A 24,174-nucleotide genomic window follows, 5' to 3' on the forward strand; every position below is an offset into this window, starting at 1 on the left:
GATTATGGGATGCTGTCGCTATGCCGCTCTAAAGCCAGAGAGGGCCTATGGTAAAAACATTCACATTTAGACCTGCATTATACTCTGTTACATGGAAACTGTGAATACAAACGATCAAAATTACTGATTAATATTAACCTGATCCAAACCAATGGTGGAGAGATAGCACCTTCTCTTCATGGGTGCTGCTATGTATTTCTTTCACCTTTTATAAATGATTCTTACTGTAACTGTTGGCTGCCATCATTATAACACAATATATTCGCATTTATGTTTAAATGTCATAAGTCTTTCCTGCTCTTTCTGGGCTCACATGCCACAATGTCAATGAGGTCCACCAGTCACAGCAAGGCTAACGGGGCTTCACCTCCATGCCCCCTCAGTGCCAGCGTGTGAATGGCACGGTGTTCGATTTTCCAGGCCCGAATGCAGGTTGCGACGTTTAAATTATTAATAACTACGCAGCCCTTTTCACATTCGGTGGTAGTAGCCTAGTAGGTAAGACACTCGCCTATGAACCAAAAGACCTGGGTTCAAATCCCACTTACTACCATCGTGTCCCTGAGCAAGACACTTAACCCTGAGTGTCTCCAGGGGGGGACTGTCCCTGTAACTACTGATTGTAAGTCGCTCTGGATAAGGGTGTCTGGTAAATGCTGTAAATGTAAATGGTTAAAAGCTTTGTCCTTTCTTGGCCTCCGTGTGACTTCCTCTCCTCCCGGCCGCACTTTCAGCTCTGCCAGACACGGTCCTGCCGTTTGATGCCCCACCCGCGGCCGGCGTCACCTGCAACACTGTCCGTTTACGACCTGTGTAAATCACGCCAACACGCGTAATGGAATTAGTCTCATTCTCATTCTCGTCATCCCTAACTTCCATCATTCCGCTCGCAATGGTTTAATGGAATCAATCAGCCCGGCGTGCCGCGCTCCCTTCTGACGCGTCGCCGGCAGGTTCCTCTCGCTCTCCCTCTGCTCCCGGTCACGAGTGGTCCCATCTATTCATTTACCTTCTCATTCCGCTGTCTATCTTCCCGCAACGTTCCTCCCGACTGCCTTAGGCAAATGAATCTGAAATTGAGGAAAACTAAAGAACTTCAGGAGCAATAAAGTTAGTTACAAAACAATGCTAGAAAAGAGCCCGGCGTCCCTCCCGTTTGGAGTTTAAGGGGCGGGGGCAGTGGGAACAGATAGCCTTGGTTAGTTAGTGTTGTTAATTGGGCGTATAAAATTAGAAACGCAACGCGTTGCTGTTGCAGCGGGGCCCTCGCAGCAGGATTTGGCCCAACAGAGCGTGCCTTCCGGAAAAGACTCGTCTATTTCTCCTTGTTCTTGAGCTTCTCGCCGAAGAAAAGGAGAGAAAAAAAAAAAAAAACTAATAAAACCCCGTCGCAAATCCCCCAAGAAGCTCTCCATATGAACTGTCACATTAATAACACCGTGCGCGTATTCAAATTTTCTGTCGAAAAGCTAAAGAAAGATTGAACGCCCTGCCGTCGCGCAGCCAAAGATTGAAGACGTGTCTCATTGACATTGTTAAAAGTTTATGAAAATATATGAATTCTCAAACGTCGCGCTCCCCACTCCCGACAGTTCAGAGAGAAATCGGAGCTTTTAATCAAAATGATTGAATACCGTAAGTTTGGATTCAGTGATTTTGATGGGGAAGAGGCGGGTGGTGGTGGAAGTGGTCATGGCCTGAAATAAAAAAAAAAAAACCTCCAATGTGTACCCACACGCATGCATAAAAAGAGATAAATAAAAAAAAATAAAATAAAATAAACAATGAAACACTCCGTCCTGAGATGGGAAGAGGAATTGTTGATTAAGGCGCGGCGTGTGGAGGTGAGGCATATGGCGTTGCCACACAGAGCGCTTCACGCAACAGCTGCTGCGGCGCCGGATGTTTGGGGCCACGGTCCGTGGCTTGTTTGGCAACACTGCAACGCGGTGGCGGTCATGGGGGGGCGTCACGGGGAAGGGGGTCGTCGGTGTTCTCCGGAGGTACTGCGCGGGTTAGTACGGAACACTTCACCAGCCAAAACACCCTTAATCAGAAGGTTGCCGGTTTGAATCCCGATCCACCGAGGTTCCACTGAGCGAAGCACCGTCCCCCCACACTGCTCCCCGGGCGCCTGTCATGGTGCTCACCAAGGGTGATGGGTTAAATGCAGAGGACAAATCTGCTGTGTAACACAAGTGACAATCACTTCACTTGATCACTTTAAGACCACGGCGCAACTTCACCATACAAACCACCCGCCGGACTAACTTATCAATCTTCCTGGAAGATCCTGGACAATCTTGCCAGCCGCAGAGTGGAAAGAAAGAGAGAGACGGAGACGGGAAGCCGGTGAGAGGCTGATTCCCTATTAATGAAGGGAGGAGATGATGGGGTTGAATGCGGTGGTGGGCAGCTGCACGGCGAAGCAGCCATTTGTAACTTCCCTGAGTGGACGGCTGAGGTGCAGGTGGATGAGAGAGAACGAGAGAGGGGCAATTTTTGCACCTGCACACACACACACACACACACACACACACATACACACACCACTGTTGCCGAGGACCATCATAGAGAAAGGATAGACAAGAGAGAGAGAGAGAGAGAGAGAGAGAGAGATTGATGACCAGCTCTGAGGTATGGAGAAAAGGAGAAGAGGAAAAAAAAAAGAGGAGTCTCGATGGGGTGGAGGGGCCGACACCCTGCCCACAGGAACCAGGGCACCTGGTCCGTCCAACATCAACCGCGACGGTGCCTCAAACCCGCACGACGCCTGCACGTTGGAAGGGGTTGAGGAGAGAAAGCAGCCATTAAGCATCGGCGCAGTCACAGTTATCACTCTCCGTCACTCCTCCCTGCATCCTCCTTTCATTATTCCCACTGCCTGGCCTATTATAAAAGCGAGAAAACGAGTGGAGGGGTCTGAAGAGGTTCCCAGATCCACTGAAGCCTGTCACATTACAAAAACATGTCGCTTTAAACTAAATGTGAAATATCAGTAATTGAGGCGATAAATCCACTGTTGTGTTTTTTTTCCCGTCCCCTTCAGTCTTTCTTCTTCTTCCCTCCCTGTCCTCATTCTCTCGCTCCCTCTCTCCTTTTTTGCATGGGCACTTTTGATGAGTGGTAAATTGGAAATTATTTCGCGTCGTAATGTGGCACAGAGACGTCTTCCCATTACGAGCTGTCTGTCAACGCGGACAGCTAAATTACTCAACTGTCAATCTGGCCAAAAAGGGGGAGGGTTCTACACTCCCTGAAATTGATCAATAACGTGTGTGTGTGTGTGTGTGTGTGCAAGCATGCATGCATATGTGCTATTGATGGAGGATTTCGGGGGGGGGTTCGTATCGTGACGCCAGTGTTGTGATTTCTTCAATCGAGACAGTGCTGGAATTTCAGTCACGATGGCTCCACGGGTCATCCAGTTACAAGAACCGGAGCCGAGCGCGGAGAGACGGAGAGACCGGGCGAGGGGGGGGGGAGGCACAGAGCCGGCTTCTATTATTATCATCATCGCAGGGCTAATCTCGCAAGGGTAGCGGCAAATTAACCATAATTACAGATAAGGGTGAGTAAGAGGAGGAAATGTATGGAATCATGCAAATGTAATAATTTCTTTGTGTGGCGATAATGTAAGTCCGCACTTACAATCCTGGGGACGTTTTTTTTTTTTTTTTTTTTTTTTCTGAATAAAAGTGAAAAGTGTAGCCGAGTGTGTGTGTGTGTGTGTGTGTTTGGAGTCGCCCACCACGTTGAGAGCCAGCGCCGCAGAAGAGTGAAAACGCCTTTATTGCTCAATGCTAAATTAATTGCACCAATTATTCACGCGGGGAGTTGTCTCGCGCCGGCCTTCGGGGGGCAGGGCCCTGACCGCTCTCCCTCATTTTTAATTGGCTGTCCTGTTGAATAATTGATTGGAGCAAATGCGAAATGGATGGCAAGGTCCAAGTGTCTTTCATCACAACAGTGCCGGGCCAGCGCGACAGCCTGCCGCAAAAACAAACTCGGCCCGGCCTTCGCGAAAGTAAACAAATATGGTTTTAATTCGGACCGCCGGGGGGCCGGGCGCGGCCGTGGGGCGGGGGAGTAAACCCGCTGGGCTACTGTGCGATAAACTTAACAAGGCTGTGAAAGGAGAGGTGTCCCTTTTCTCCAAGATGGACGGCCGGGGGGACGATAAAAAGGAAAAACGAAAACCCTCGGGGTCGCGACCCTCCGCCGATTACGGCGTAAAATAACGCCGGTTTCGGAGCCAAGTGCCCTGGTTAGCCTTAGAGCGGGCAGGTCGCGCTAGGCTTTAACCCTGTAAAGCCCACTGTTGCAGAATTACAACATCACTTTTAACAATTTTAAAAAAAGGCCAGCAAATGTTTTTTTTTTTCTCAAAACCACATTTACATATTTAATGGGCCCTATTGTTTGTACTCATGATGCTATTGGATGGAAAAAGTGTTTATAGGTCTGGTCATCTTGCCGTGAACTTTCTTGCAAACTTCGCATTGAGCTGATCTCCTGTTTTGGCACGCCTGGATTTGTCAAGAATTAAGTAAGTGAAATCTCTAAAATATTTTTGTGTGTTTATTACAATGTCTAGAACATATACATATTTAGTTATTTTAGAAAACATTGATCAAATTTGATTTAGAGCTTATTATGTCTATGTTGTACAACGTTGGGTCAGAGTGGTAGCCTGTTGCATTGTTTAGGGACAGGTGTGAATGGTCTTGAATGTGAACCTGTTAGTGCTCTGGGGGGGATGCATGTGTCCCTTTTACTAGAAAATAAAAAATGTGAAAAATCTTTCATTCCTACATCAGAGGCCTACTAAAACAATATCTGTGAGGTCAAACATTTTTTTGCTCATTTTGTTCTATATTTGGGTCTTACAGGGTTAACCACGCAAGTGCGAGGTCTGGGCACACGAACACACTCACGGAGCCCGGTAATCAGGGGCTATTAAGCGCGAGTGCTTTTTGCACCATAATGGATGTAAGATCCATGAGTGGCGAAGACCGAATGTTTTCTTTGCCACAGGCCGGTAAAGAAACAATTAGTGCGCCATTGCCCGCACTGTCCACCAAAATCAATAGTCCCTGATGGTGTTATAAGCCTATTGACCGCGCGAGACCGTTCTCCCTGACCTCCATCTGTGGGAGACACCCTTACTGCGGATTACGGCGATCCACTCTGAGCAAACGAGACAGTGAGCTCTGCATATTTACCCAGCCTGGCGGGTGGGGGGGGTGCCGCCTCGCCGAGCTCGGGTGCTGCCGCTGCCGGGTGGGGAGGGTGGGCGAACGCTGCAGCCGTGCGAGACTGCTGACCGGGCGGGATTTGGGACGCGTGTCGGTTCAACATCCTACGTCAGATGCACCACTGACCAGTGATAAAGTCCTCAACAAGCAAGGTGTTCATCACCAGTCCACACTACAAATAAACCTGAACAACTGAACTGACCAATACTCATACGAACTTCCTGATAATTGACTATTTGATTAAAAAAACTCTAATCTCCCAATAAACGTTGTTGTTGAAGCTACAGGGTGTCTGTAACAGGAAAATAAGTGTCTGTGGGGGACACCTCAGAACAGAACAGGGTATTAGTAGCCTAGTGGGTAACACACTCGCCTATGAACCCACGACCATCGTGTCCCTGAGCAGGACACTAAACTGTCCATGTAACTACTGATTATAAGTCGCTCTGGATAAGGGCATCTGATAAATGCTGTAAATGTAAATGGAATGTAACAGAACCCACAATTCACACATTCCTGCAAAGTCTGAAAACAATGAAATGGTGACAAGGAAAACATTAATGGCTGAACACGGATAATCCAGGCCGTCTCTGCACCTGGCGGTATCTAGCCGGGGACTCAGGAAGGGTGGTAGTAGCCTAGTGGGTAACACACCGGCCTATGAGCCAGAAGACCCAGGTACAAATCCCACTTACTACCATTGTGTCCCTAAGCAGGACACTTAACCCTAAGTTGCTCCAGGGGGGGACTGTCCCTGTAACTACTGATGAGGGCGTCTGATAAATGCCGTAAATGTTTAAAGAAAAAAAAAACCTCAAGAAGAACTGAAAAGGAGGACCTACGTCCCCCAGCTTCCTCCAACCATTCAACGACACTTGTTCCCAACAACACCACAACACCAAAGAGACTGGCTTGTTGTTATGGCAGTCGTCTCCATCTGTAGTTTATTGTTAATTGCCGATCATGGACTGACTTTTTCATTAAATTTGTGGCTCATATCTTCTCATTACAATGCCAGACGTAGTGCGTTCACCCATCAGAGTTAAATTGCTGATGGTCTGTATGATTGGTTTGGTCTGGTAGGGTGTGTGACAGCTGTCAATCTCTGCATGTCTAAAAATTCTTAAAAAACCTTCTTCTTCTGGGTTACAGAGATATCTATACGGCTCTCCTTAGACACCTAGCATGCAGATACAGATAACTAGCATGCAAATACTGATAACTACCATGCGGCACGTCCCTGCTTGTATTTTACAGCATATCAAGAAAACATAAATGCTTAGTCTTGCATAGCACTGAAAAATACATCCCTCAGTGCGTTGGCGGTTCGTGTGTGTTTGTAGCACGGATGCGTGTACGAGGTTGTGTGTGCACACACTCCCGTCGCCCAGTTCTTTCCCCGCTCTCGTTCTCACATCTCAGGCCTCCTCTCTGCAGACCCGCAAAGATGGCGGCATCCGTAGACAGAACAGACAGGCCCAGCGCGCGGATGCAGGTGCACGGAACCCTGCGCGATTTTCTGTTGCCAGGGCAGTAATTACTCTGGTGTCAGCGTTGCCGCGACGACTCCTCCCCAGCAGCGGCCACAGGCATCCATAACCCGTCGGCCTGCCGCCGGCTAAACGCCGCGTCATCCATCACGCGCCCACTTGACAAATACCTTCCATAATAGAAGTTTATTTTTATGGGAGGCTGAATCAAGGACTTTCCCATGCATACAAAAATGTGTCAAAATTATTTATGGCTTCTGCTGAGATGCACAATATGTCATATCAAACTCCCATCCTCCGCCCCGGCTCCCGTGCCGGCCTGTCGATATCTCTGCTGCTATCAATAATGTGGAACAGCGTTACGATAAGCCTCAGGATTCTGAGGTCATTCTGGCCGCGCGTGCGCGCACACACGCACACACGCACACACACACACACACACACACGCACACACACACACGCAGAGATGCAACACAAAACAAACAGTAGTGTTAATGCAGCAGCTACCCTACAGGTGCACCTGACAATGATGCATACTGAACACAGCAGGTGCGCTTCTGTGCGTGCGTAAGAGAGCGAGAGAGAGAGAGAGAGGGAGGGAGGGAGGGAGAGAGAGAGAGAGAGAGAGAGAGAGAGAGAGAGGAGAGAGGAGAGAGAGGAGAGAGAGAAGAGAGAGAGAGAGAGGAGAGGAGAGAGAGAGGAGAGAGGGAGAGAGGAGAGAGAGGGAGGGAGAGAGAAGAGAGAGGAGAGAGGGAGAGAGGGGGAGAGAGGAGAGAGAGAGAGAGGGAGAGAGAGAGAGAGGGGGGGGGTGTTTCACGTCAAACCGGCAGGCGTGCAGGTGCGCTAACGGACAGACGGAGAGAAAGCGGCGGTGCCAGTTGATACGTCCTCCCGCACGACGCGCCGCTCCGTCCGTCCGTCCGCTAGGCCCGGCGCAAGGTCAGACGAACCAGCGGCTTTGAGCGATAAGGACGCGGGCGTGCTCGTGTAATTGTGAGTGAGCGAGGGGGTCTGAGGACGGCGAGAGAGGGAGAGACGGAACCAAGTTAGGAAACAAAAAAAACTACAATGCGGCAGTTAAAACCTGAGAGCCGTCAATCATTGTGATTGACAACCCCTGGCGCCCGGAGAACCGGCAATAAATTGGGTTTCTAGATAAGGCCGGCAACACCAGCCTAACGGCTGACAAAAAATGAGTGGATTTTCCGTAGGCCACTTGAGTGCTGTCAATCACGGTGAGTGGCAGGCTCACCCGTCGCCCGTGGTGAGGGGGATGAAAAATAAATAAATAGATAAATAGAGAGGGAGAGGATGAGGGAAGGAGGGAAGGAGATAACATAAAGCTGGACGAGATGAAAAGAATAAATATGATAAATATGATAATTGAAATGATGAGAGTGTGCTGCTTGCTGAGGGATTCGGCTGCCACAGGGATTAGGAGCCCATGTCATTTAAAAACCTAATTCAGAGGAGAGTGGACACTTACACGCACACACACACTTACACACGCTCACTAAGACACACACACACACACACACAGACTAGGGTAGACACAGCACTTACAATTTCATAAATTTTACACCATTTTACATAGAAGCAGGCAATATAACTCACACACACAGACACACGCACTGGTTCCATGGACAACACACACACACACACACAGGGCAACACTACTGAATGATCTAAAGTGTAAAGTAAGTGTAAAGTAATGATAAAGTGCAGAGCAGAAATGTGAGATTTAAGGGAACAGTGATTATGATGCATCAGAGCGGGGACCCTGTGAAGACAGGAGACGCGGGTGCCGGAAAGATAGCAGCAACAATAAATTATTACCTTTTACCAAGCAGACCTTTAGAATAAAACGGGGAGGAAAAGTGTTATCAATTCACAGGTTGGGCGAGATAGCTTTAGCTTTCCTGGAGCTACACGCGCAGATCACAATCAGGATAAAGGCCCAAATCTGTATTCTGGCCAGCAACTTCAGAACTGAGAGCTGCAGACAATGTGTGTGTACATGTGAGTATGTGTGTGTGTGTGTGTGTGAAAGAGAGAGAGAAAGAGATCTCTCTAGATGCACTCACACTCACACACACCCACAACCACATCCTGTAAACAAACATGCACGCGCACGCCCACGAAATACATACATATGCACGGGCACATGTGCATGTACAACACCCACCTACACACACACACACACACACACACACACCGTCTCTGGCTCCAGCAGGAGATATTACCTGCTGCTGGAGGCTGCAGGCAGATTGGAGATTAAAGAGAGACAAGAGCGCGTGAGTGGCAGGGACGCCTATCGGCCGTGTGATGTGAGGAGAGCAGCAGTGACAGGCGGCTGCAGCCACGGGCCTCTGATAGCTCAACAACAGAGGCGAGTCGAGGGGCGCAGAGGCGCAGGCAGAGCAAACACACGGACGCGCGGCAAATAGAGCGGCGTGCTCCCGAAGTGCTGACGAGTGCAAAGTAAAATGGCTGATGCGGGGAAGCGAAAAGCATTTTTAAACTTCATTTAATGGCTTTTTCATATATACCAGTGTAATCAAGCAAATGGACAACTGGTGGTGGTGGGGTTTTTTTTTTTGAACAACACACAGTCGGATAACCCAGATATTTCATGCAATCACATTCAAAAGTGTGCATCGTACATCACAATGGATCTGAATGACAGTATTCAGACTGACTTGGTTAGATGCTGTACAGATTATTGCAGTTTCAACCTTTTATACAGACTGCGGAAGCAATATTTTTGTTTATTCTGAAATATGACTCTCTATGCATTGCTGAAGGGATAATACACAAGTTTTACATTTACATGAAGAAGCAATAGACGTGAGACACAATCGATTATAAATGTGTAACTGTATGTAGCCCTATAATTTAGATTATATTTATTTGGAGATTTTGCAAATAAGCTGTGTCCCCACTTCTGATTTTCCTATATTTATGATCCCCACACATTCTGTGCTTATGTATATATGTGTGTGTGTGTGTGTGTGTGTGTGTAAGGGAGAACAGAAGGGGTGGAGTTTGGCTCTGTCTGCGGGTCGGCAGGACCCTGTCATGGCTCGGAGAGGCATTATGTTAAACAGGGTGACGAGTGACGAGACGCTCATCTATCTTGTGTCTGTGGGCTTTTAGGACGAGGCGCTCTGACACACAGGCCCCACGCACACCTGCATTTTAATCCCGACGTTCACACACAGGAGGGCACCTCGCCCCTCACAGGCCTGCCTCTTTCCAAGCCTGCGCTCCCACAGGAGCTCGCGGTGTGGCTGTGTGAGAACGTGTGTGCGAGAGTTCGGAGATTGGGAGTGAGCGTGAGTTTTCTAGTATTTCGCACACATGGGAGTGTGTGTTTCTACCAGATTCTCTTATTTCATGTTCTTACTTTTAACATCATGTGTGTATGTGTGTAGGTGCTCATGAACTGTTTTTGTTTGTATTTAAACACACAAGTGATCACTTTCATATCTCACATATTATTTTCATAAACTATGTTTAAAACATTCACACAATAGAAAACTGGTGAAATACTGTATCAGTTAAACACACAAAAAAACAGACATATGTCTATATTTTAACTATATTTAACTATAATTAAATTTGATAAAAAGATTTGTGACAACTGCATTCTTATTATTGTATAGCAAAAAAAAACATTAATATATCTGCTGAACTTGGTGCTTGTTGATTCTGATAATCAACAAGATTCTAAAAAAATTACACAGCAAGTCAAAGAAATCTTTTAATGTGATACTATAGGTTAGGATTTTTGCATTCAGTCCCAATACATTTCATTTGCTAGATCATATCAAATCATTTCTAATCTTTCTAACATTCAAGCATTTATTGACTTATTTACATTTTACAACATCACGCCGCCAAATGGCTGTTCATGTGTGTGGGTACAGGGCAAAAGGATCATGTGATCGCGTGTTTGATCGCACTGCTACACGAGGAAGACTCCTGCCTGGTCACTTATTTCAGGTTGTAGCTCTGGTGTAAGATGACTTTACTGAACCAGTAAAGAAATGCAGCCAGGGTGAACAAGGAAAGGGAACGCTTCATCTCTCCGCCTGAAAGCGCCAATATGCCTGAGGGGATATTAAAAAAAGATGGTCCTAAGTCACGGCTACATCCTATGTTGACATAAAAGCAAGAGAAGCTGCAGACTCCACGGACTTCCATTCCAAATCCCACTTCCATGAGGTACGCACCAAGGAGCTCTGTCAGAGGGACACAAAAGTTCCCTCTTTCTCTTTCTCCCTTTCTTCACAGGTGTCAGGAAAGATTTCATGCTCTGTGCGTACGTGTGAATTTGCCACACCCCTTTTTTTAGTGCTAATTTGCCCTTTTAGGTTTAATCTCCCTCTGAGTGGCTTTCGGCGCCCTTTAATTAGGCAACGGGGAGCCGACATCGACACACAAGACACACTCTCGGCGGCCCTCCATGGGTTCCTTTCACACGACGCGCCCTTCAACGGCACCGCCGCTGTCACTAAAGCCAGCCAAGGAGCCGCAGACAGAGGGGAGAGAGAAAGAGGGAGTGAAAGAGAGGAAAGTTCTCTTTTTTTTAACCATATATGTGGCGTAAAAACTGCTGGTTGACTTTCCTTTGCTTCCCTCCCCCCCCCCCCCTCCGTCATCCATCTTGGTTTGTTTCGCCGGGGCCCGCCGTCGGAAGAACAATTAACTACTTCCTCCTTCATGTGTTGATGCCGAGCTACCGCTTTATACTTCAATGATTCTGTCAGCCCGTTTCACAGCGATACAAAGAAAATAAGCATAAAAATACAATAACTGTGACGCTTGTCCAAAAAGAGTGTGTACTTAATTGGGGCCCCGATAGCTAACCGGCAGTAGAGTGATTACAAAAGGCGCGCAATGGGTCAAATTAGCAGCGAGATGAGAAGCCAGGGGATTCAATTATGTTTAAAAAAAAAAAAAAAAAAAGGAGGAGGAGTAAACCTAGACACGGTGGAGTGGGGAGGTAGGTAATTGCCTGTCCGTTACGGGGCCGGCCGGCCCGGCAATTAGCCGCGGCTCCTCGGACGCCGAGTCGCGAGTCGAGCGGCGCTCTCAGGTGAGCGTGGAGGCCCGGCGTGGCCGCCGGCTGGGGGCCGCGGGCGGGTGAAAAAGTTGAAACGCTTTTTGAAGTGTTTAAAAATAATACTGACTCGCTTCTCTCAGACTTCTGTCCGGCATGTAAAACCTTTCCTCCTGCCTGGCTGTCGGTGTTTCTATACGTCTCTGTCTCTGACTGGGAGATACATTGACTTAGTGAGGGAGAGTGAGCTTTGAATAATGTATGACGTCTCATAGGAGCCGGCGGACTGTCTGCTCCCATTTTTGCCACCCCCCCTTTACAGCGGGGGGAGCGGCTCTCGGCTCGGGAACACCCTCTAAACCCCCCACCACCACCGCCGCACAGTCGGAGACAGGCAAGTACTGCGACAGCATCCCATAATGTTCCGGAAGGTTCTGAACGTTGTAAGGACGGAGCAGCCCGTGGGCTGAGAGTTCCGGACAGACAAATCAAGCGCTTACATTTTTACACCGTGACCTTTTAGGCTGGACGCGGTCGTGGCAGGAGACAAGGTCACGGGTGTCGGCAGGACGGCAGGCCGCCGTCAATCACAACGTCAATCAATATGTGTTTTTATTTGCTCTGCACAGAGGAAACGGGGAAGAGATTAAAAAGGGGGGGATGAAAACGGAGGGCTGGAGAGCCCGTTGTTTTGGGCGATCTGTAATAAATCTAGCCAGTTGGGGGGGGGGGGGGGGGGGGGGGGAGTTTTCACGCTCGTTGGAGCGGGTCATTATGCGGGAAAAACTCCTGAGCGGAGCGGGGCCCTGCATCCGTTTAGCAGGCCGTCTCTCTCTCTCTCTCTCTGTGCCTCTCCCTTTCTCGTCCCCCCCCCACCACCACCACCAAACCTCTATCTCCCGCCTGCCTCTGCTCCCCCGGGGCACATTCACCCTGAGCGGTCTGATCTCGAATGTAATATCTAAACCAGTCCTACGTGTGGAGCGTGTCGATGGGGGCCAGGAAAGTCACGGAAAACAAGCAAATAAACCTCCATCTGCGTCTGCGTGTGTGTGTGTGTGTGTGTGTGTGTGTGTGTGTGTGTGTGTGTGTGTGTGTGTGTGTGTGAGTAGCGATGCCTATTCCCCCGCGATCCTCCACTCGCTACTTTACACGGGGAAGAGAGAATCAGCAGAAAACGTCCACGTCCGGGGTGAAAAACAATAAGGGCCCGAAAACCTGGGAAAAAAAAACACTGACGAGGGAGCAGCCGGGGGAAAGCGCGCGCTGGTGGGAATTCTCCAATTAACACCCACTAATGCGGCAAAAACCTCACACGCAACGCAACCCGCACAGGACCGCGGGCGCGCCGAGGGTAAATAAATAATACGGGGAACCGGCCCTCGCGGGTCTTGTTCGGGGCCACTGGTGTCATTTTTGCCATGTTCTGCAAGCGGCACAATAATCGCCCCCCGCCACCACCACCACCACACCATCAAAAGTTCTGGCGTTCGTTTACGGCAGGTGTTGACGCCGGTGTGTTTATATGTGCCTACCTGGCACCTCGACATTACACCGGTGTCCTGCAGATGTTCTCCCCGAACAATCAACAACACTTATTCCACGCAAAAACCTGTTTGTCTGCGCCATAACAGGCTGTTATTAGAAACAGCTGCTGACTTCAACAGCACTGTCTCCAGCCTCGCATTGTCACTGTGTCACTGTCATGTGTGCCCCAGTTTGACGCACCTTCTTCAGAGAATACACTTGTTCTGCCCCCCCCCCATAAGCCAATTTAGAGTAACCTATTTGTCTGCCTTAGAGTGTAATCACAGTTTGTGTAACTTTGCATATTAGGTCTGCACAATATCATCAGTACAGGAAAGGTAGGGACACACACATATACACACACACACACACACACAGTATCACTGTATAAACCTAATTTGAGACAGAAAGGGGGGGAAAAACCAGCAGCATATGAGACGTAGGAGCACATGAAAACACATTTGCTCATAGTTTAAACCTGCTAAATGAGGTCATCATTTAAAAATGACTTTAAAATCCTGCATGCATGCCATGGATCACAGGCCATTAGGAAAATACAATCACCCCAGCCGATAAACAATGCCTCGTGGCCGGTACCAGCCTCAACACGAATAATTAGCCCCGCGACTGCCATGCCCCCAAGTTCTGCAATTATGGCCCTTTGTGAAATTAAGAACATTTTTCCATATTTAATAGAGGGATAAAGATGTCCTGACCGCCCTAATGTGAGACGCTAGTCCAACCCAGCGGTACTGCACCGCACCGCTTGGGAACAGGTTTTTTTTTAGCTTTCCCGCTCCCTGATGAGGGTACCATCTGACTCCCTGTCAACCGGAAACACTGAACATATGCATTTTTATTAGCATATTATAATTGTGCCCGTGAATCCACTGACTGCATGAAAGACACATTTACATTACATCCCATGTTTTCAAAGGGCCGTCATGTGCTGCCTCGGCTTGCATCTTTTCGGTGGCGGTGCCTTTACAATGTAAACAAGCTCGTCCATGGTAGGCATATCAATACCTTGCGCATCGTTCGCAAGTCATTATACAAGTCGTGCCGCTTAGTTGCAGATGGTTTGCTGCATTCAGCCTACAAAGATATTTTTGTTGTGATTATTAAGCGTGGAATTAGGAGAGCAGGAACTGAGCCATGATGTTGTTAGATTAGCATGATAGCTAGACATTCTCCCTATCAACATTGATGCATTTGACTAGTTGGTGCTATGTGGGGGAATTGCTTTTGTTAAAGTTCACAACTAGAGTGTCTCATTAAGTTGTCGTTGAGTTCACCAAAGTTCACATAAATTGAATATAGATTGACATGCTGCCTAGTTGTTTAACATCAGGCCATTTTTTCAAATAGTTGTAGCTAGCAGGTGCTCAAGGTAACACTAACAGTGATACAAACATTACATCTACATTTAAATTTACAGCATTTACCAGACGCCCTTATCCAGAGCGACTTACAATCAGCAGTTACAGGGACAGTCCCCCCCTGGAGACACTCAGGATTAAGTGTCTTGCTCAAGGACACAATGGTAGTAAGTGGGATTTGAACCTGGGTCTTCTGGTTCATAGGCGAGTAGCCACTAGCCTACTGCCACCCCATGTTTAGGCTATGTTACCCACTAGGCTACTGCCACCATTATGTTTCGTTTCAATAAGTCATGTTATAACCTCTGCTTTGATTAAATAAGCAGTCTAATTAGACGTGTATAGATATTTTTCAACAAAATGCAACACAATGGAACTGAGCATAGCTGAACCATTCTGACCTGTTATACTGTGGACACACAGTACATAGACATGGTTTGAAGAGTCATAGAACGGCATGTTCTGCAGTTGTGTCTCCTGCAGGCTTTTGGCTTTGCAGATGGTCTTAGAACGTGTTGATGGTCACACCAAAATAAGATTCATCAATTACCTGATTTAATGTGATGTAAATGTGATCTATATGTTTTGGGAGTGTGTAAGAATTATTATACACCACACACAGGAAGTAAGATGAGCTAAACGGAACCAAATAAACCAAATCTACGTTCAACGTTGTGCCATAGAGTACTTGCTGCATTCCATGGGCTGCATGTCAGCCCATGCCTGAGCTCAAAGGTAAAAAAGAAGGGGGGAAATAAAGGAGTCAATTGTCATAACCATTTTGAGGGAAAGTGCCCTCTCAGCAGGATTTCTCTACATCCGCAGCCATCCAACTTTCAAATTCTAATCACCACTTCCTCCAGTCACTCGCCGGGTCCAATTCCCTATCTAACGTCTGTTTCGCAAGGACCTCTTGCTTTCATCCCCGAGAAGTGCTCTAATTCGAATTTGCAACATGGAAATTAAAATAAAGGGGGGAGGAAGGAGACGAGGGGGAAAATCAGCTCCCAGCCCCTCATTGCCCTGTCAATCAATCTCTGTCGGGTGGCTGGAGAGTGGAAAGAGAACACTAGCAACTGCGGCGGCGTTTGATCTGCGTCTTTCAAAGAGAAATCAGCAGGAGCGGCCATCACAGCCCATTTGCCTCTCACTGCAGGCCCGAGTGGCACTGTGACAGCGAGCCATCACAAGCAGGTTAATTCAACATCTACCTTGTTAATCTCTTTTCCTTCTTCTCTCTCCTTTCTAGGTCTTCTGCTGCCTCCTTGGATTTAAACAAATGCAGAAGAGAGCTCCCTGCCCCCATGCTCAAGATTTGAGGGGGAAAGACATTTCAACTGCAAGTACAGAAGAGAAGCAAGAACAGAATCGTGCCTGGTTTTTTTATGTAAGGCCATTTTTCACACTGATCACAAACTGTAAACAAATAAAAATAATTATTAGAGGTGTACAAACTTTCTTCTGTGAATTCTGTTACATGGGCGTGTTGCCTAAATCTGCGTGTGAAAAGATTAGTAGTGAAGCTTTAGGTCAATGATCTGCAACCATGGAGGTTTAGACCGGTATGGTGGTTTATAAAAATATTGTCAGTTTGACGCACCTTCTTCAGAGAATACACTGTTTTTTTCCCTATAAGCCAATTTAGAGTAACCTATTTGTCTGCCTTAGAGTGTAATCACAGTTTGTGCAACTTTGCATATTACGTGTGCACAATATCATCAGTACAGGAAAGGTAGGGACACACACACACACACACACACACACACACACAGTATCACTGAATAAAACTGTATCACTGTATAGATTAGTAGTGAGGCTTTAGGTCACTGATCTGCAACCATGGAGGTTTAGACCGGTATGGTGGTTTATAAAAAATATTTTCTGTGTCATAGATTTCCGTGATAAATTAAGCCCACAGGCGAACCACTGCTAGAATGAATAAAAATTGCAGCTATCTGTCTCAGTTGTGAAGACTCTACGAAGGCCCTCAAAAAGAAAGTTATCTTGACGGACTTCAGATGTCCTTGTCACCCATCACCCCTCGAAGGGACCACCTTATTGCAGGGAAACCAAGGGCTTCCACTGATTCTGCGTTACGGCGAGTAAGATTTATTATGCACTTTATAACGCTTTATTATACTTGCACACAGTGGCCATATGTGAAAAATGGTCTTGCATTAAACCAGTATGTTTTTGAGACCAATGCTTTGGTTAATGATGGTGTTAGCTATGGCGCTAGCTAGCTAAGACCATTACTTATAGCCTCTTTCAGCAAATCAAACCAATTTTATTTTTCTTTCTAATGGCAAAAACCAGAGGTCACCACAAAAACACAGCAAAACATGTCCTTCAGAAGCCCCGAAAGGGCAGCTATTAATCCAACCAGATTTGGGTCTTCAAGGACATTCAAAGAATGCTGAAACGCACACATATTATTTCCTAAGGAGACAGAGTGGTGGTCTTCCCTACTACATTGTATGTGCCTGCTCAGGTGCTGACCCTGACCCACCCTTACAGTCTCCATGCAGAACCATGGCTGTTTTCAGGCAGGATGCTCCAAACGGCTTGATATACTTGATATACCAACATTTCTGCACACTGTTAAAGTGAGAGAAAGGGGAAGGAAGAGGGTTGGCGAGGGAGGGAAAGGGACAGAATTCTTTATTTGCCTTTGTACCTGCGTGCAGATAAGCCAGGTCTGGGTTCTCGATATCTGGGTGCATCTCCTTGAGATGGTTGCGGAAGTCCATGGGGGCGTTCGTGGCGTAGTCACACTTGGGGCAGTTATACATCTTCACTCCCTCGTGCTTTCCCGTGTGCAGGATGTGCTTGCGGATGTTCTCTGCACAGTTGGATCTGAGGAGATGAAATAGATAAGGGAGGGGGGAAATATTTTATTAGATAAAAAAAAAAAAATGGGAGAAAAAGATGAGAGAGAGGAGATAAGGTGGGGTGGAGGGGATAAAATCCCCAAACAATTGAAAATGTTCTCAAGGAAGGTTTACTTTGCAGGCTGTGTGTTTTGTTCAGACTGCATAACTAAAATGAATTAAACTTTAACAAATGAATTCTGAGGGACTTGAGGAGAACGTCTCTCAACAAAGATTAGAGATTTCAAAGCGCGCCGAGACTCCCCAAAACATTGCAGAGCGAGGGCACACGAGAACGGAGACTACAGCGCAATCAAAACAGCTTTCTGAGAACCCGAACCGCGCTGCGTCTGAATGCATTTGCAGCCTTCTCGAGCCGATGCTCTGTGTAGTGATCTCACTTACGTTATTTTTAACACTAACAATCATGTCCAAAAAAAAAATAATTAAGCAGAATAATAAAAACTCTTCCCTTGCCCGTCCAACAACGTTTTACACTTTTTTTTGGTGCGCTGGTCGTCCGCCTCCCCCTCGGTCGTGGCTCACGCCTCCTGCAGACGTCTTACTTTGTGGGGGATATATGGAGCAGGGGGTTTGTTTTGTCCGCGGCCGGCCATCGCGGGGCCGTGAGCAGGCTGTAATTATGTCAGCCCGGGGAGGCCAGGAGAGGCCCGCTGATTAATGGGGCTGCCCGGCCTGCTCCCAGGCCCTATCAAAACCTGCCCACGGACACGGCAGAGGTAAGGGCTGCGAGCCTCTCGCTCACACACACACACACGTACAAAAACACAAACAAGCGCGATCACACACACACAAATACAAAATGTATGTACAGCATACACATACATGTGTGCGCGCACCCAGCTGATTGATGGAGCACTCATGCCTGGTTTCGGGCTGACATTCTCGGACAGTATAATACGCAATTACTCTCCCTTATCACCTTGGCTGGGACACTAAAGCTTCCTGGTGCCATTGCTCATGCCAGCGGAGGGGAGAATTTGTTTTCACTTTTGCAACGGTGCCTCACTTCATCATAGGCCTTCGGTCCTGTCCTCTCGCGGCGTACAGGGGCCTCCATGTCCCAACAAAGACGAGGGCCAGGCTCCGTTCCACCAGAGTGTCCGCGCTCGACCGCAGCACAATGGGCTTTACTGATGAGCCCGTCTCTTTGGTCAAAACCAAGGCGTGCTTCTCGCAAGCTACTGTTTAAACAGCAGTCCAAGCGGGTACCCCATCCCCCGGCTTTTGATTGGGTGCGGGAATGATTTAACACTACGTTTTAGCTTGTACGGCATAAAACAAATTTATGAGCAAATGACTCTGGCATAAAGACAAAGCTGTTCTCCAAGCACCATTCTTTACCGAGCACCTCTCCACTATAGTGGAAGAAGAAAAAAAAAGAAAAAACCACAAAGGTTGTGATTTTTCACCGCATTACTCATTATGCTAATTGCATCAACTACTGTTATTTATTTAAAGGTAAAACCGCGCGGCTGTGAGTGGCACGGGCAGGGGCCGCGTTTGCACCGCTCTGGTGACAGGCCCGCGTGGACGCGAGCCCGCTGGGAGCGCCTTCAGCCAAACAGAGGTAAACAGAGCTCTCCTCAGGCCCACGCCCCTCCGCGCAGACAAACCAGATCGGGATCACTGATTTAAGCGTGTCTATTCCCCCATGGGTGCATTACGCTAAGGAGCGCAAAGGAGGAACACTCAGACCTATTTAAGCACAAAGCAGCCACTTGGGAGGGGCAACCAGCAAAGCATTATTTCCAGGGTCGAAAAAAGGATCATTATCTTGGAAAAAAAAGTGTTTACTTTATATACTTTTGATATTGCAGTGGGGGCAATAAATTAGCAAACGGGAAGCAATATATTACTTGGCTAATTTGTTTCTTGGGACGTAACTTAGGGTCGTTTAAGAGAACACATTTGTATGGGATTGTTTTAAAGGAATCTATAATGCAGGGCTTAAAAGCGGCGGCTCACTGCGAGCGGCTCCGCACCGGTATCAGCAAAGCCAGCCACACCATCCGCTCTTAATATTTTCCCTCAGTTATTAATTATAATGACGATCTATTAATTACCTTTATCAACGATAATTGAGCTATTACGGTCTTTATCGTGTACTAATTAAGCATTTACTCAGCCGCACGAAAAAACAAAAAGGCAAAGAGTAAATAATTGCCGCTGATGATGATGATGATGATTTTAGGAGGCGCAACGAGAAGCAACGGTACATGTTTGTTCTCGTTTATAATTACAAAAAAAAAAAAAAAACAAGTTTAAAGCATGTGTTCTCTGTTGCTCTTATAAAAGATAGAGCTGCTGCACTGCAGCGCGAGTGATAATCATCATAACAAGACGGCCTGGGCCGCGGTCTGCATGACTTCATTCCAACAAAGTACACAAATGAGCAGAACATTTTTAGGCTAAGTGAGCGAAAAGATGAATGAGGGGGTGAAGGAGGGGGGTCCTGGTGTCTGTGTGTACCTACACCTAAAAAATGCAAATGATATAATTGTCACTCGGGGCACAAAATAAATAAAAGGGAGACGGCGGGTGTCAGGCTAAAGAAGAAGGCCGCACAGCGCCACCCGCGAGCCGGCGGATTAATTAGTCCAGCCGAGATGAAGCTCCCCCGCACTGCGGGACTCGCATGAGGGAGCGGGCCTCACTTTCGCACAAACCGTCCCGTCCTGCACAGCTGCTGGGCACCAACAGGGGACTTCAGTGCAACTTTTAAAGCGGCCCTTCCTCCTCGCTCTCCCCGAGAAGTGGTGTATCTCTCACCACCGCCTGCGGCGCCGACTCGCCTCCCCAAAACTCCGGCAGCTTCATCAGCGGTGACGCTCGCGATAGAACGTGTTATGTTCATGAAGCGAAATCCAATAACGTTTAAGAAAAAGTTTCTGTGAAATGTGCAAATTTGAACTGACACTGAATGCATAATACTCAGAGACTGAAAGAGCTAAATGCACATTGTGAAAGCACATTTGCTGCCTTTCTAACCCCTCTTTCATTAACAATGGCAGAATTCACTGCAATATTTAATTTACATTTGTGAAAAAAGGATTTTAAAAAATGGAAGTGCCTAGATGTATATTTTTAAATATCATTTCAATATTTTTTCGTGTTTACCTGTTGTTACTAATTACATTTTTCTTTTACCATTATAAAGCATTCAGTGTGTAAAGATAATAAATGATTGGTATAAAAGGGGAAGTACAGCACACACACTGTAATAGCAAAGTATTATGACTTTCATGGTATTTTCACATATTTATGAAGAGAAAACACCGTATTACGGATGTGATTGTGCTACCGTGGCTTTCATGGCCTCCTGGTGAATATTTCATATTGCAGATCCCACTGAAGTCATTCTGTGGTAGGGCTGATAGCTTCATTAGTAACTCAGCAGAGAACCCTGGCCACCTCAGAAGATGATTGTGTGTCATAATCTGAAACCATTTTGCACTAGTGCAAGGGCCATAAGATCACTCTTTTATGGCAGGACAATAAAATCTGTCTCTGTTTCTAGAGAGAGAGAGAGAGAGAGAGAGAGAGAGAGGAGGGGGAAAGGAATCTATTGCTGAACAGAAAGTGCTGGATGAGCAGGCGCCCCCCGGAAAATAAAAGGCTGCAGGTGTATGTGTGTGCGTAATTGTTGTTGTTCTATCACACCTGAGGAGAAGATGGACGAAGAGGAAGATGAGAACGAGAAAATGTGCGCCCGTTGGCCAAAACTTTTTCAATTTCACTGACGATTTCCTGGGTAATTACTGATGGTCGTGATGGCCTTTTAATGACTGAGACCTGCCAGCGTCTCGTGGTGATGATGATGGCAGAGTGATGAGGCTGCTACAGATTAGCCCCCACATGACTCCTCTGCAGACCCCCTCCAGTTCCCCCACCGCGCCTCCCCAGCATTCCCATCAACCCTCCCCGGCTAGCACACCCGGCCCGGGCTGCCCAATGAGCCGCTACCTGTAGTCACACCAGGGGCAGCGGTATGGCTTCTCGCCTGTGTGCACGCGCTTGTGCCGGGTCAGGTGGGACTGCGTGGTGGATGCAAAGTTGCAAAGGTGACATTTGAATGGCCGTTCGCCTGCAAGGAAAAACACAGGCATGAAGTCAACACTCATGCTACACTGAGAATGGTGTAAATCTGCACATACTTAATCTTCCTGTATTTGCACTGATGTATCTGTATGAATGAGTTAATGAGTCACATTTTTGGTAAATCACTGAAATTGACACGATTGATTGCATGACAGCAGAACAAGGTGCAGCAGTGGAATAAATACATACAAATGCATAATGATAAAGGGTCTGTAATATGAAAATCTGAATTAATATGTATGAATGGATAAGAGATTGCTGGATGTGTGCCAGATAACACTTAAAAAAAACACCATCTCCATTTTCAAAAGAGCACTTGTTATTGACAGCGCATCTAAAAATGTAATTTTCCAGAATGACATGCTAAAATGATAACTGAAATTAAAAAGTCCTATTCAGTCATCCAAGCAGCTACACATGCCAGTCAACGGCAGCTTGATGACTGTGATGAGTGTGTACGTGGGGCTAAATGTTTCTGCATGAAATTGAACGAGCTGGTGAAGGAGGGAGACAAAATGAGCGAGTGATTCTGTGAGTGGATGAGTTCATCGTTCGTTTAGCGAGCGGAACAACTGAAACAAAACAAATGACTCAGTGAATGAGTGAGTGAATGACTCAATGAGAGAGATTAAGTGACTCAGTGAGCGATTCTTCAAATAAATGATTATGTAAATCAATGATTCAGTAACTAAACGGGAATGAGTGAGTGAATTAATCAGTTAGAAAGATTAAATGAAACAGTGAATGATGAGTGATTTGATACATAATTGTTCAGTAAGTGTGTGAGTGATTTGTGGATAAGTGACTAAACGATTCACTGAAATCATGTGAAGTGATTCAGTGAGTGAATGACTCAGGCCATGTGACTGAGTGAGTTAGACAGCATCTCTGTACCTGTATGCTGGCGCCGGTGTTTGGTGAGGGCATGTCGAGTGCCACCGGCAAACCCACAGAGGTCACACAAGAAGGACTTCTCTCCTGTGGGAAGGGGAATGAAAGCAGATTAATGGTGACAGAGAAGTGGCGGAGAGAGGAACGAGTGAGCGAGGAAAAAAAAAAAAAAGGGGGGGGGAGCAAGTCACAGAGCAACAACACATATCCATCTGAGCTCTCATAGTTAACTAATTTCCCCAATCAAATGTAGCCATGTAAATATGTCAAATGGGACAGAAATTAGCGGTGCGGTTTATTGACTGTGATAAAATCTGAAAAGCACCACTGAACATAATTACATACTTGTCAGAGCCATAAAAATTAGCTTTATTATCAATGGAATGGTTTTGTACAACTTCATTTCTGTTAGATGCCTTCCAGATGGGGCTGTACTGAGCACTCGAGCGGGATTTTATGCATCTACTCTCTCCCTTGCATCTGGCTCCATCATTAAGTGCCTGATGAGCTTTTCTCCTGCAATGAAAAAGTTGGGGCTAACGCACAAGCCTACCCGGGGCTCCCGAAAGAGACCGCGCCACCGCGTAACCTTCATTTGCTTCCTCTACTATTGTCTGCACCTAAAAATAGTCACTTCCTGTAGAACGCGAAGCAACCGGGTTGGTTGATTTCTCTGGGAAATGTGGGTTATGGATGATTTTGGGGTTGTCTGTGCATCTAAAAGCTGCCTGTAGCTTCAGGTGACTCAGCATAAGTTGAAGCTATGACTGTGGCTATGAATAGCCAGAGTCATTGCGACAGAAGATGTCCCCTTCATACCGAGGACAGGACAAAACACACACACACACACACAATCACCCACTCTTGAAATTCAGGCCCCAGATGTTTTCACGCACACGTGCGCCCCCACACATCCAACGGCTGGGCCTCATAAAAATATGCAAACACCCTCGCCCGCCAACATACTAATATCAGCGGCTCAAAAGATCTCATTTCAAGTTCCTACACCCCCCCCCCCCCCCTCCCCTCCACCAACCCCCTTCCACATTTACAGTGTGTCAATAATGCACAGAGGTAACAACTTTCTACAGAGATAATGTGGTGATTTCCATTTGGAGCGCCGTCTCCTTCGGCTAACAGCAGCTTTCACCGGCTCCTTGGGGACAGCAAAAGCATGAGGAGCACAAGCGTCCCTTATCACAGCCATTCAAACCCACTCTGCTGTGGGTAATGTGTTTTAATGCAGTGCCACTGAAGTGAAGTTGGGGGCGAGAGAGAGAGAGAGAGAGAGAGAGAGAGAGAGGAGCCTAACAAGCTGTTTTCGTGTGCACGCTCTAAAGTGTAGGAAAAGTCCACATCTTTTGACTTCTAGATGTACTTCGTTTGTCTACTCTTCCCCCCCCCCCCAACATTTTTTACGGAGTTTTGGAGGTTAAGCAAACCGGCTCAATGACACAAGCGCCGTCCCAGCATGGGAGGCCATGACCTCCATTCAATCTCAAACTCTGAACGCTTTTTGCTGAGGAAGAAAAGGGGCACGGTTCCCTTCGTAGGGAGCGTGTGGGTCCCCCT

The 24,174-nt window shown here is 47.1% G+C and overlaps 1 protein-coding gene across 1 annotated transcript in view; it reads right to left on the reverse strand.

The window, feature by feature from the left end:
* Positions 1–24,174, reverse strand: part of znf407 (zinc finger protein 407) — a 106,286-nt gene that overhangs the window by 15,027 nt on the left and 67,085 nt on the right. The window contains exons 6-8 of the mRNA XM_028980530.1: positions 22,606–22,689; positions 21,577–21,697; positions 17,397–17,575 (exon numbers count right to left, since the gene is read on the reverse strand). Coding sequence (XP_028836363.1) covers positions 17,397–17,575; positions 21,577–21,697; positions 22,606–22,689 — 384 coding nt within the window. The remainder of the gene's footprint in view (positions 1–17,396; positions 17,576–21,576; positions 21,698–22,605; positions 22,690–24,174) is intronic.

The sequence above is a fragment of the Denticeps clupeoides genome, chromosome 5, assembly GCF_900700375.1.
Source record: "Denticeps clupeoides chromosome 5, fDenClu1.1, whole genome shotgun sequence".
In the NCBI taxonomy this organism is placed as follows: domain Eukaryota; kingdom Metazoa; phylum Chordata; class Actinopteri; order Clupeiformes; family Denticipitidae; genus Denticeps; species Denticeps clupeoides.